The following is a 14,781-nucleotide window of genomic DNA, read 5'->3' as shown; positions in this document are numbered from 1 at the left end:
CGAAATTCCTGTCGCGGGGGGGAGAGAGAGGGAGAGGTTAATAAATAAACTAAAATAACATTAAATTTTTGGACTGCAATTTGAAAAAATTGTAGACCTATGTCGTGCATATGTCTGTCTTTCCTTAATCTTGAGAACGGAGTTAGATAAAAGACGAGATCAGATATGGAAACCCATAGAAGATCCGATTAATTAACTATATACGAAATTCCGATGCAAACCGGAAGTCACGTTATTTCAATTCAAAAATTTTCCCCTGAAAGAAGTTAGATAGATGACCGGCACCACTCGATTGCTAAAGGAAAGGTATGATGTACAGGGGCAAGATACTACAGTACTAATTTGAGATGGAGAGCATATACAGTATTTTAAATTAAATTAAATTAAATATATGATTAAAAATTGCAGCATGACATTTTGACGATATCACAATAAATAATTGCTCGTCTATTTTATTATTTGCTTAAATAATTTGTACGATTTTATTTATAATTTTTTCCAATACAGTACAATTTAAAAGTGCTACACGCTGATCTGAATCAAAGGATCAGAGTGTAGCAAGCGCAAATCAGAATACTGTATAAGTTTAGGACTAATCTGGATTTTCCTCTATATCTTCATACCTATTATAAATGCTGTGAAATCTCTTAAGTATATCGGTATTTGGTTCAAATTAAATATAACTCTTTCTTTTTAATGTACTGTATATCGCTTCTTTGTTTTAATTAAATAATATCATTGAAAATAGATGTTCGCGTCTATGTTAGATACTAGGATACTTAAAATGATGTACAGTATGTCAATTATTGGTAATTTGGTATTCACTGGTATTCATTATTGGTAATTTAGCGATAAAGATTGCTGATTTAGCCATATTGGATAAATATTGCTCAATTTGGTAGGGCCTAGATAAGTGCCAAAATGCTGCAATATTGCTTTTTTTTCACTGTGCTACCTTTATTGTCACTAAAAATTTTTATACATAAATATTCTATGGTAGTAATCAAACTGCTTCGTCTGGTCACATTGGTGTCTGCTAAACTTGCACATGCGGAATGAGGTTAAATTTTCTTATATTAATTATTTTAATAAAAAAAAATAAATCTTAATAGCACACAAAAAATTGAATCAGAACATAACGTTTCAAATATATAATTTCATATAATAAAATGACTGATATAGAACTTAAAACTTCCGGTGTATCAAGTATATATAGTCGATTTTTCAAATGTTTCATATTTTTTTCGTATGGACAATATTAATTTCAAAATAAAATAATTAAAAAAACAAGACGATCCTTTTTAAAAAGTGAAAAAATACATTAATTATTTATGTTATTGCAGACTATTTTTGTCTAATGTTTTCAGATCATGGATTGTTTTTTTGAAATAAGGATTTTTAAAACAAAAATTCTTCAATAAACTTTACATTGTATTATTGTAAAATAAAAGACGAAAAACAAAATTTGTATTTTGTTGCAAAAATAACCCCAATATTTCCTAAAGACTTGTTCGACTAGGAAAATTACTATAATTTAAAGAAACAGTTTGAAACTAAACAATTCAAGAACTTTTAATAAAAGTTATAATTACAATACTTGAGAAAAAATATCCAGTTATCGAAATAATCTTCCGATTATTCTTATTTCACCAATATGAGCGTTTTTAAACTCTTTCCGCCCTGTGGGCACTAAGAGGGTCTCTTTTAGCAAGCCCATTATGGGTTCGGCCATGCCCCCAATGGAGCGGCCGGGTGGTGAGGTACGGGGCCCGACATATCCGGATGGACTACCCCCGAAAAATTCCTGGGGATTTTCCGGGTCCCCCAGAGCGGTAGTGTTATGTATATGTTATATAAACCCACACCGAATTGCCTGTTGACCTAGTTAGGCGACCCCCGCACCTCTGATCTTTGTCATGTTCCTTTGTCTTCGGTCAGTCGTGAGTTAGCTGTAGTGACAGTCCCGGAGGCACAAAGTTACGTTTGATTATAATAAAATTAATTATATACGTTAACAAGAGTCGTTTATTTTACGGACACAATAGGTAGGCTACCACCTTGATCGCTCGGCCACCTGGCCACCAATCATGAACAAATGGCAATGCTGATTTAGATTATCTACATCTTAATGTATTATAGCCCCTTTAATTACTCTTTCGTGTGTTGCGATTTTTGGGCTTGAATCTAGCGCCATTTAAAAACCTCAGCTGGCAACTTTATGTCGCTGCAGTAGTCAGTCACATGTGTTATTTCGTCTTCTGCTCTAGGATTATCCCTATTTTCTATTTCTGTAACTTTTATCATATCTGATCCTACTTTAATAATTACAATGTTCTAGGCGACCGTTAAAATGGTAATTTTCGCTAAATCATTCATTAAAATAGCTAGAACGCAGCTGAGAGCGATGAGAAATTTCGAAACAGCAAATCGATATTGTTCTTCGAGTACAAGAACAGAATATCAAACAGATAAATCCCTTATTCTTTCTGACAAATGTATACAGAAATTACGTAGTGTAGCTAAAGACGGACATTTCTTAAGGATCGGTGTAGACGGAGGTGGATGTTCTGGATTTCAATACAAGTTTGAATTAGATACTAAAATTAACGACGACGATAAAGTGTTTGAACAAGGCGATGTTAAGGTAGTTGTGGATGAAATATCTTTACAGTATATTAAAGGATCTACATTGGATTATCACGAAGAATTGATTCGTTCTGCCTTCAGAATTATTAATAATCCTCTGGCTGCTCAGGGATGTTCTTGTGGTGCATCGTTTAATATTAAAATCTAGTTAAGTTTGTATATTTGATAGATATAGGTATACATAAATATAAAATGTAAATAATTTATTAAATTAGAAACAAGTATATGTTTAAAATGTTATAATTTATTTCATGGTAAGAAAATGTATTGTACAACTTGTACATTTTACAATGTTATAATTAAAAATTTGTTAATTTTGCATATTTATGTATGTCCATTCATTTCTGCATGGTCTCAATAATAAGAATTTTTTGTTGTTTAAATATTAATCATGGAATGCATAAGTGTAATACATATTCTGAAACTGTTAGTATGGTGAAGATTAACATGCCCAATATACTAATGACAAAATTATAAGTTTCTCACATAACTTTTAATCTTGACAGTTTAAAAGTGAAAAAAAATGAAAAATATTCATATATAAACATCATAAAAAATTAACTTTTTTGATTATATATGATACTGAAACTGAAAATACTAGTTTTGGTTAACCAATCTCAAAGACTTATAACTTATATTTAAAAAAATAAAATTACAAGTGAGGTGTGATTATTTTGGTATTTTATGCCATAATAATATATATGTTTAATCATGGTTGATCTAAAAAAAGATTTTATAAAATCCCAACAAATTACTTTAAAAAATTTAAACTATATTTCTAGTGTAAACAGTAGTTTATGTTTTTAATTTTACAGTAATCTATCCATTTACATGAAATCACTTTAATGTAGTTGAAAAATTTTTAACTTTAAATAATCAACTTTATGGAAATAAATGAAAATTAATCAAAAAGTTGTTTTTCTTTTTGTCATTAATAATCTCTTAGATGCATATTTAAAAAAAACTTTAATTAAAACACTCTATCCTAATAAGAATAAATACTGTTTTTTGAGAATATGGAACAGATCCCTATTTTAAATATCTTTCCATGGCTCGATTTATGCATTATTTTCATGGAACCACATGTAAATCGGGTTGCAAAGTGGCAGTTTGTGGCCTCGATTTCTTTTCTAAAAATCAATGTTTCTAACATCTTGTGGGGATTAAACAAAAAATTCAAATGGCTAACTGTTTATGTAAGTCGTAACAGCCTGGCAACAAAAGAGATTTTTTTTTATTACAATACATTTTGGTTTACCAAATAATGTTGAATACAGCCCACATCTGATATACATCTATTTGACTGGCCCTTTGCTGCATTTGAAAATTTTAGACCACTGATGTTGGAAGAATAACTGTATACAGTATTAAAAAAGTAAACTAGTATTTACACTAATTTTGTACATGTCTGGAATAAATTACTCAAAATATTTTAAAATTTAATTATTCTGTGAAATAAAATTTAAAAATAAATTAATTTGAAATCATGGTTTGTTTTGCTAAATTTATTAAAAAGCTTCATTTCAAGAAGTCAAACTGTTTCAAGATTTAAAGTTTTCAGACTATTTTCATTTCTAGCATCAAAATTACAATTTTAATATTAGTTCTGTTAATAAGCAAGTAGTAAATAAAACAAAAAGCAGATTTATATTGGTATTCTATTTTTTAGAAAAATTAAAACAATTTTTAAATAAATAAAATTTAACTTGTTTTTAAATAAAAACAGGTTCCATATTGTTAGATGATTGTTTCTTTCTTCAATCTCATCATATGACTTATAAAAACAAGTCAATCTGAATACAGTAGAAAGAGAAGATAATTAAAAGAGGAATTGTAACAAATTACTGTATAAACTATTTTAAATTATTTCAAATTATAGATTTAATAATATCAAACTCCCATTTTCTCTGTGCTAAAAAACAAAGAAAATAATTGAGTTTGATATTATTATAAGAGTAATAAGAAATACATTTCTGATTACTCTTGATCATTCTACAGAATTCCAACATCATTTATCAAAGGTAATTTCTATATGAGTTCTATAATTTAATCATAACTTTTCTGTTTTAACTTAGTTTTATGTAAAATTTTATAATGCTGTACTTTTAATAGTCTTTTACTTTTATCATTTTACTTTTTAAATATCAAATACAATAAATCAATGTATAAAGGTTTAAGCACCAGTATAGTTTCTATGTAGTACCGATGGAGAAGTAAGAGGATGGCCAGCTAAGATGCCTGATGCATCAGCCAACCACTCTGGAAGTTGAATCTGGGCAAGCAACCCCAGAAATCATTCATGAACAATCTGTATCAGATAAGTCAGAGCCCATCCTCACTATTTATGTGTCCCATTGCAAGCCTAGCCAAATCCTTGATGGGCATGGAAAACTGCCCTCTTAATGCCCGTGGGCAGAGAATTAAAAATTTAAGAAAAACGGTACAATTGACTCATTTCATAATCGATTCAGTGTATGACCAAGTAATTACGATAAAGTTTATTTCCTTTGAGAAATTCATCACACAAAAATATTTTATTTAGGATATTTAAGATATCTACCAATTGAATTAAATAATTTCAGGCATGGACAAGAAGCTGATTGTAAATAACATGGCATGCTAAAACACAAAATCCATTTGTAATCTTCTTAGGAATATAAAGTTTATATTTCAAGCATGAAATCTTTTAAGAAGCAATACATACTGTTAGTACTGTGATGTATGAGATAATGAATGATCATTGTTTCTGATTGTGGTACAGTAAAAAAAACATGTCCAGATAGTGAATGAGGAAATGGAACATGTTCTGTGTTGATAATCTTTATGTTATTTTAGAAATTGCTTTGTTACCTCCAAAATTATACACAAATGGGCAGATAAGTAAAACTCATGAACTGTAAGACAGATGAAAATAAAATTCATTCTTATGGTGAATGATAAATACAACTATTTAGTTTATGCCTTAGTGACTATCAAACAGAATTAAACTGGAGCATCAATTGCCATGCAATAAATAAATATAATTATGTTTGACAGCATAATTTTATAAAAATGAGTTAATAAACTTTATAAAAATAAAATGTAGTGATAGGCCTACATCCATGGGTGTCCATAGAGGAAAAACAGCACTTGCCTCTTCCTGGGATTGAGTCAACTTCCACAAATTATAATCATAAAAACGATTGAGATAGGTGGCCATACACCTTCAATCATGGGATGTTTTATCTTTTTGTATTGATAAAAGTACTGTATTCTATAATCTTGTAAAAAAAACCTAAATATATTAAATAAAAATTTTAATTTAATTTTTGTCTCCAAGCTGTGCCCCCCTGCAAAATTTTCTGCAAAGGCCTTTGTCTACATCATTGATATTTTAGAGTTTAGACTAACGAGAATCAATCATATCCCACTGTAAGTTAGCCATCCTTAGATGAATGTGGATATGTCAATCAGTGATAGAAACGCATGTGTTTTGAGTAATTTATTTAAACTTTATATCAATAATATTAAAAATTTTAATGAGTTATTCCTTTCTTTCTTACTTTTTTAAAGTTTTTTTTAGGTTTTGATAGATTTTTTCATTATTATATACAAACTACTATGCATTATTGTAAAAATTTATTTAGCATAAGGAAAATATCTTACTTATTAGTGAATAAAAATTTTGAACTAAAGTTTTTATGGCAGAATTATATTAAAAATATTTCAAAAATTAAACAAGAATTTCGTCTTTCTTTAAATTCAAAATTTATGCACTTTATTACATAACATGAATGGTATTTTTTGTTGGAAGATTTGATATATTATGTGTCTTATTAAATATAACTGAATTCTATTAAAGTTTAAAAAATTATTTGATGAGAGACTATGAGAAAACTGAAATAAAACATTAAAGATCTAAATAAATATATGCTTTTAACAATGTTAAGATGTACTGATCATACTTTTGTTTAAAACAATCAGTATTTTAATTTCTTAACATACATTTTTAGCAAACATTGTTAATAAAAGAAATGTAATTGCTATCTTGATATAAAATTATTCTTTCCCATGTCTTACCAAGAATCAAGCTTATAAAGGAGAATATGCTTATCATGACCACATATCTTAGTGTACTGGTATCTCACAAAAAATCATATCAAATTTAATTGTTCATGAAACAAAAATTTTATTCACTAATATTTAAGCTAATTTTCTATTGAAAGTGTATAAAATAAAATATGATACAAAATAAGATATTTTTAAGAATAATTAAACTGTTAGTGAATGTATTTTACATTGAAAATTTACAATACAATAACAAGTCTCAATACTAATTGTTTTTTCCTTTATTATCATTCATACCATTTTAAGTAATATATCAACACAAATTTTGTACTTATTCAAATCTTATTTTTCACACAATTCAATGCACATTTGCACGTAAGAAAAACCTTTACAATTATTACCTTGAAAGTATATTTTCCATTCTGAAAATTTTTTCAAAACACTAATTCTCATGATAATTCGTCAACTCTATTCTCCATCATTACCAAAGAATATACCGGTATGATCTACATTTATATCTCACAAAATGCAAGATATTTTGGGCTGGGCTTGTATTATTGGGAGCTGAGCTACTTTTTAAAAACATTTTGGCACATTAAAAAAGTCACTTGTCACTGAAAAAACTATTAAAAATTGTGGATGTTGGTAAATCTAATAACAAAAGCAAAACAATTAATAAATGAAATGTAACATTTTTTAAAATTGTAAATGCACTTTAAAAGTGGAACATATTAACAACAATAAAATCAATTTACATTTATACTTAAAGTCAACCAGCTGAATTATTATTAACGTTCAATATTAATTTGAGAATTACAATCTTCTCTCTATATAAATTTGCATCATAATCACAAATATCAAAATGGTAATATTTGTATTATTAATATCTCATTGAAAAATTTTGAGCTGATTTGACTTTAAGCATATTAAAACTTGAAACAGGATCTTGATGATAAAATAAAACATTAAATTGATGATAAAATTGTCAACAAGATCAATTTTTGTTTGCCAGATTAACTTATATACAATTCTATTAAATAAACAAAAAACACAACATTTGATTGATAAATATTTAAACATTTACACCTTTTACAGTCACTACAAAATTTTCTGATTTGTCACTGTGTGGAAGTGGAATTAGATTTCTTCCTCGAATGGCTGTGGCCACATAAAAACAATCTAATTCATTAGGCGAATTTAAATCACACTGTGTTCCAGCATTACACATAATAGTTGGAGATTCTTTCAATGTTTCTCCTTGAGATATATTATTAGGAGTATTTGAAAATTGAATTGGTGGTGCACACAGTTTTTCTTTATTAGAAGAATCAGACAAAAATATGTCTGAATGTTTGTCTTCATTCATTCCGTCATCTGAAGGAATTGGGCTGGGTAAATTATTTACAGAGAATGGTCTGTCGTCTATACACTTTACGATTCCACAGGAGGGGCCATAAGAATCGCTAGAAGTGTCTGATCTATCAAAATATCCATCAACATAATGGGCACAAGTAAGCAATTGAGAACCATTACAATGGCCTGTCCCATCTGAAAACTGAGAAAAGTCTTTAATAGGGCTACCAAGTTCAATTGGTGAACTATCTTCATCCAATTCAAAATCAGCAAAGTCTTGAGATGTGGATGTATTGCCACTGGAAGGAGTTCTGTGTACACTACACATTGTAAGGGAATTAGAAAGACTTAAATTTGGCATGGACTGAGCATATATAATATTTGGTAATGTGATATTTTCTGTTACTGGAGTAGATGGACTTGTTGCTATTATTACACTTGACTTAAAATCTGATGGTATTTCCACAATTGTTGGATGGAAACTCAATGAACTAGGAGAAGCTTCAGAAATAGATGTATTAGTACTTTTATCTTCACAAAGATGTTGTTCAGATAATGTTTTCAATGAAAATGCATCGCACAATGTATTTTTTCTATCTCTTAAGCATTTTGAATTGATGGAATGGTTCAATGCCTCCTTTAGTTCACAACATTTTTCAATCACAGCTAAATTGCAGCTTAAATTTTTATCATTTCTTAATCCATTCAATTTTTTAGAGAAACACAATGGTATATTAGATAATGATTTAAACGGATTATGATGCTTCTTCTTGGAACTTCTTGCTGGCAGTGTATTAAAAACAACATCACTTTTATGAATTAAATAAGGAACATGAACTTCAACAACACAAGTATCCTCTCTTTTACAATCATCTGAATTGTAATTTTCATTTTGATTACACATATTTGAAGAAGTGTTTCCAATTGTAATTGTTATGGCATCTGAAGAAAAATTGCGACACATCAATTTATGTTCTCTCAATGAATTCATTCTCTTTGAGGAAAGTGGTGTCCCTGTAGATTCTATTTCAATATTACTAATTCTGTTCAATTGCTCATCTAGTCTTCTGTTACTATTGCATTCTCTGTTTACTATAATTTCTTGACCATCATTTCCATTTTCTAGAGTTGAAATATTCTCTAATGAAGTTGGCTGAGAATATGGTGGTGGAGGACCCCACATGTAACGTGGTACTTCATAATTTAAATGACAAGAGACCACTCCTGAACCATCTTGAACAGGATATGGTTGAGTAAAAAGGGGTGTTGTATTCATGTGTAAATGATGAAATATACCATCATTTGATCGTGTGCGTCTGTGACCAGCAGCTGCACGTCCATAAGCAGAATTTCTGGCACGAATACCAAATCGTACTTGAGAAACATCATTTCCACTTCTTAAGTTAGGCTGTATTACATGCATACAATCATTACGCCATGGTGGATAATTTGGTGAACCATTCTGAACTGTAGTTTCTTGTGGAGTATTAGAACTTGGAGTTACTGTTTGTTGTTCCCAAATACTACGAGATATAAGTCTTCTCATTAGATTATAACGAGTATTGTTAACGGATGTCCTGTTTGGCACAACATTATGATTTACTGTATCTTGCCAAGGCCAGGGCAACCAACTCCATCCTGATGCTTGATGATTTCCTCCACCAAAACTAACTCCACGAACAGAAGGAGTAGTAACTAAATTCCTTGATTCTTCTTCTTCTCCAACTGGACTCGAAGCCAAATAACGTGGGTTTAAAAGTCTGTAATCGACCATTTCCCAAAGTTGCCAAGAATATAAATCTTCATAACAACCACATGTATGATGAGACTGACGTCGGTATAAAAATCTGCGACGAAGTTCCAACTAAAAAGACAAAAATAATTAAAACTTACTTTAAAATATATATATATGATCTTAAGAGTTGTCACAGTAAAATTAATTAACTGAAACATTACGTAACAAACAAACTAAAGTATTGTAAGAATAAAATATTTTTTAGTATTATTAGTAAGAATGGTAGAAAAACAGCTAAAAAAAATTAAAATAAATTTTGGTGTTCTTGAAATATATTTCACTAAATCAAAATTTCTTTATTTCAAATATAAGAATATTATATATTAAAACTTTCTGAAGTTGAAAATCAGTTTTATGAATATTTTAATTCATAAATATCAAGAAAACTTTAATTTTAAATCTAATAAATAAAACATTTTTGCAACCAAATTGTACAGAATATTTCAAATAATTTAATGCACTTATATTTGATGTTATTGGCATAATAGATTTTATTAGAAATTATATCTTATTTAAATGAATTTTCTCTAATGATATTTATTTTCTAATTTGAGAGTTAATGAAACATTTTTTCAAACTAAAATCTCTTTTTCTGATTTTTTTTCTAACAGTAATATTTATTTTTACTTCAGTTAAACAAAATACAAATACACTTTGAGATTACAAGTGCACTTTTAAAAAAAAATTCTATTATATAAATGAACTCAAATACCAATGGACCAAAGTTTTATTCAAACTCATAACTTAGCATCTAACAAATAATTTAATAAACTTTGCCACTTTGTTTTTTTTATCATCATTAATTTAAACTAAAAACAGTAACAAATATTTGAAAATAAATTTATGTAAAAATTTCTTACCTGTTCCCAATATAATTTTTTCTTTTCATGACTAAGTAATTGATATACTAACATGGAAGAAAATATACACACTAAAATTCCAGTCACAGATAATCCAAATAATGCTCTAAGACATGCATACAAACTTCCATGCACCACTTCACAGCTAGGAGTATTATTGAAAATGAAACGATGAGCACCTGTAAATCAAACAAAATATGGATATCATTGAGCATAAAATTATGAAAATTGTGTAAATGATAATACAGTAGAGTGTCGATTTTCCGAATCAATTGGGGACTGGGGTTGTCCGGATAACTGATATTTCGGATAACTGATTTCGTACGAAAAAATAGTTTAACGTATCCGATGTCGAAATTTTTCTCCGTTGCGTGTCGCTTCGCGTTGAATTTTCGTCGATGTTAAGCCTAACAAAGACTATTGTATCGTTAAAAGTTATTTTTTTATTTTGTACAAACAAAATAAATATGTTGAAAAATATAAAAATAATAAAAAATTATACTTCAGATGTTAATTAATTTAGTATCAAAAACGCAAAATATTTGAGTAGCCCAAGACATAGCCAAAGATTGAAGCGCCACAGCACTGGCGAAAATTTAAATTTGCCGACTGGAATTCTTTCGGATGATTGACTTTCGGAAAATCGACGCTCTACTGTATTACAAATATAAAAAAAATATAGTTCATTTTAATTATTTTAAGCTTATTCTATCTTCTTTACGTAACATCCATGTCCCATAAATAGTGTTTACATATGAGTGTTTTTTATGGAGGTTATGGGTACAAACATGAGAAGCCCAACAAAATTCAACATAGCAGAAAACTACAAAGGTTACACAAACCCTAAATCTGTAATCCCCAGAACCTTTATGACAGAAAATCTAGCATGACCATTGAATCCAAAATTCCTCCAGAAATGCATCACAATGCAGTACATCAACCAACCTGTAACTGTTGATGCTTCAATCAACCGTTTACACCCCTGTAATGCTGGGAACCCATAATGAAAGGAACAAGGATGTCCATTGCTACATAGAAGACTTTGACCTGGTTGCTCATTACAGGTGAAACAAAATCAAGTTCAACAGTGTTTACTTCTTTCTAGATAGTATTGCTAAATGCTAGTTTACTAATGAGAGTCAAATTGTCAACTGGTCATCCTTTCCTAATGTTGTCCATGAAACATTCAGAGATGTTAAACTATGCCTTGAGAACCAAGAGAAGATGGCCAATCCCACATTCAACATTACTAGCCTTCTGTTGCAAATCCAATGCACAAATGTCAGATAGTGAAAAGCTGGAACATCTGATGAAGGGTGTCACCAAAGATCTGTTCAATGTCTGTTGATTACTGACGTTATGACTTCCACAACCTTCTTCTCAACCTACTGCCAAATCAAAAATTCCTGTAACATCAGAGTAAGCCAAAAATTGTACTTTTTACTATTTACCGCACATGACTGTCAGATTCAATGAAGAAGGAATGCAATGCTTATCTGAGAGATCATCTAGGAAGAACTACAGGAACCATACTGATGATGTTCTTCAATGGAGTAATGGAAAAAGTAGCTATGCCATTTTCTAATGACCAGAACTAATAGTGTCTGCATCATTTCTGGCCAAGAAACTGTGCCAACCAACATCAAAAGAACCGAGAAGGCACTCTTTGATACTGCTGATAGATTGTCAAACTAAACTAAGACACATGGACATCTGGCACACTGCCAACCAAGTTCCCATCTGCTTCAACTATGGATGAACTGGATATGTTCAATTCTACTGCATTTCAGCAGTAGAACTGAACATATCCAGGTCAGCTACCATCTTACTGCAACCAATTTACAACATTCCATGCTACCAAGAGATGCTGGAGGCCAGCTGCCTCAGCAATGCCAGAACCCTTAAATGAGTACTGGACTCTGCTTCATCAAGTATGAGCCCAAAAAGGTGTCAAATATAAACATTTTAACAACCCTTATCAGCACTGATTAGATCCAATGACTATGATCCTTTGCCCAGCTTCTGACTGACAAAAAACTAAATTGGGCATTCTTTGGAGACAAGGATAAGTTGTCCTTGCCTCAAAAGAATGCACCAACAGTTGGAGGATTTTTGAAGATAAGTTGTCTTGCCAAAATCCTCCAATTGTTGGTGCCATACTTTTCTGCCATGGATATATGCCTGTTGTCATAAACTTTGTAGAAATACAGATCCTGGTCAACATTGCCATTTTTGTAAGCTGACAAACTTTGACAGAAGCTACATAAAGTTTTAACTGAAACATCAATGTACATTTCCAGTGTAGATGGAACACTGATAAACATCCTTGGCCAAAGCACCATCTAGATACCAACTGATTCAAGTCATTCCCATCAAATTCCTTATTCTTCAACTGTGAAAAAGCAACACAACTTAATCCTCAGACTAGACTTTTTAGAAAGGACAAATGTCCTTATCAATTATAGGAACATCTGCTGAATCATCTGAATCACTGATGCTTTCATCTACCGTATCAATGTTGATTTCCACCAGTGACAAGTGACTCCCTGATCTCTATGCAATCAACTCATTGGAGATTATGGGTTATCAGCATGGCCATTGCGGCCATGCTGATAACCCATGATCTCCAATGCACAACAGTTGGCATTGTCATCAGAGATTGCCAATTGATTGGAAGGAAATTCAGTTATCCCTAGCAGTTTCTTTCCATCTGGCAGTGGATGGTCATATATATTCAATTATATACATAAAAAGTTTAAAACAAGACTTTGATATTATATATTTGTTAATTTTTAATAATTTTAGATATTTTCATTCTTATTAATAAAAATTGAAAATATCTAAAATTATTTTTTAAAATAAAATAGAATAAAACTAAGTAAACACCAAAAACGCAAAATATTTGAGTAGCCCAAGACATAGCCAAAGATTGTAGCACCACAGCACTGGCGAAAATTTAAATTTGCCGACTGGAATTCTTTCGGATAATTGACGTTTTGGATAATTGACTTTCGGATAATCGACGCTCTACTGTATTTATATAAATCCGTTGAAAACTATCATTTGTAGGACGTTCGCTGCGCATCTAATTTATGTTTTTGGTAATAGAACGAAGGAGGAAAGTGTTCGCTTACTTTAATGGCGATGTTCCTCTTGACGACGAAATCCAAAAGCGCCACTCCGATTGCCGGTCCCGTGCATCTCTTTTGAATGTTGGTCATCTAAACAATAAACTTTTCAGTTTTTTTTCAGAAATTTGATTTCGTTTCTTCAACTATACTCAGGCATAAGAGTATCGGGGAAAACCTGTGATTTAATCGATACAGATCGTGAGGAAAATTTCCTTCCACGCCTTAGATAAGCCGTCCATCTTTCTAAATGAAGATCAAATTACGAATTTTCCATTTACAATACGACATTATGACAAATTTGACTCGAGGACGATTTCGTCCGTCCAAACTTTTTACATCTTCCAAATATTACCGACACGCCAGTGATAGAAGGTTTAAATGCACCGAACACTGGTATTTAATGCAGATTTTCGTCCGATCAATGAACTAGACGCAAGAAATTTTTCGTTTATTTCACCCGTCTAGAAGCAAAATAAGAGATCGATTTGCCATAGACTAGCCCGCAGGAATGTTTCGCCTCGCGAGTCTCGCACGTAAAATGTTGACGTTCCTCGTCAAACGCGACCCTAATTAGATTTTGGTCTTACGGAAATTTACTAACGTAATTATTAATTTTGATTATAACGCGGGCGAAATGGCAAAAGTATAAAATATTTAACATAAGTATAGGTGATACATCGGAAAACGTTTGTTGGCGTACTCTTCAAACGCAACCGTTTTCATCAGTAATAGCTATCGAGTAATATTAAAGATTGCGTAATTACCAACAGATTGTCCATCGCGTCCCACGTTGTAGAGAAATACTTGTGCAGTTCTTTCATGGGTCTTCTCGACTGTGGAATTTCAGAATATACTTTATTACTATTCGGATGGCCAACAATACAAATAATGGGATATTCTCGTAAAAATCCTACTTACCGACAGCCAGAGTTCCGCGGCGATTAACGCC

The 14,781-nt window shown here is 30.7% G+C and overlaps 2 protein-coding genes across 3 annotated transcripts in view; one reads left to right on the top strand and one right to left on the bottom strand.

The window, feature by feature from the left end:
* Window positions 1-2,216: 2,216 nt before the first annotated feature.
* LOC111636816 (iron-sulfur cluster assembly 2 homolog, mitochondrial-like) lies at window positions 2,217-3,109 on the top strand. Its single transcript, XM_023382155.1, has one exon. It carries the CDS (start codon window positions 2,351-2,353, stop codon window positions 2,792-2,794), a length of 444 nt encoding a protein of 147 aa, XP_023237923.1. The 5' UTR covers window positions 2,217-2,350; the 3' UTR covers window positions 2,795-3,109.
* Window positions 3,110-6,957: 3,848 nt separating this feature from the next.
* The window catches only part of LOC111636812, a 61,329-nt gene continuing 53,505 nt past the window's right edge, over window positions 6,958-14,781 (bottom strand). For both annotated transcript variants that reach the window (XM_023382151.1, XM_023382152.1), the window contains 2 exons: window positions 10,702-10,880; window positions 6,958-9,910 (listed from right to left, as the gene is read on the bottom strand). In XM_023382151.1, coding sequence (XP_023237919.1) covers window positions 7,766-9,910; window positions 10,702-10,880 — 2,324 coding nt within the window. In that variant the 3' untranslated portion in view covers window positions 6,958-7,765. The remainder of the gene's footprint in view (window positions 9,911-10,701; window positions 10,881-14,781) is intronic.

The sequence above is a fragment of the Centruroides sculpturatus genome, unplaced genomic scaffold, assembly GCF_000671375.1.
Source record: "Centruroides sculpturatus isolate CEXI.00-Female unplaced genomic scaffold, Cexi_2.0 scaffold1092, whole genome shotgun sequence".
NCBI classification, from domain to species: Eukaryota; Metazoa; Arthropoda; class Arachnida; order Scorpiones; family Buthidae; genus Centruroides; species Centruroides sculpturatus.
Note: the sequence above shows the minus strand (reverse complement) of the source record. Positions and strands in the feature narration are given on the sequence as shown.

Excerpts from the sequence above, each read along its gene's own strand:
- LOC111636816 (XM_023382155.1), top strand. The coding sequence starts at position 2,351 with ATGGTAATTTTCGCTAAATCATTCATTAAAATAGCTAGAACGCAGCTG.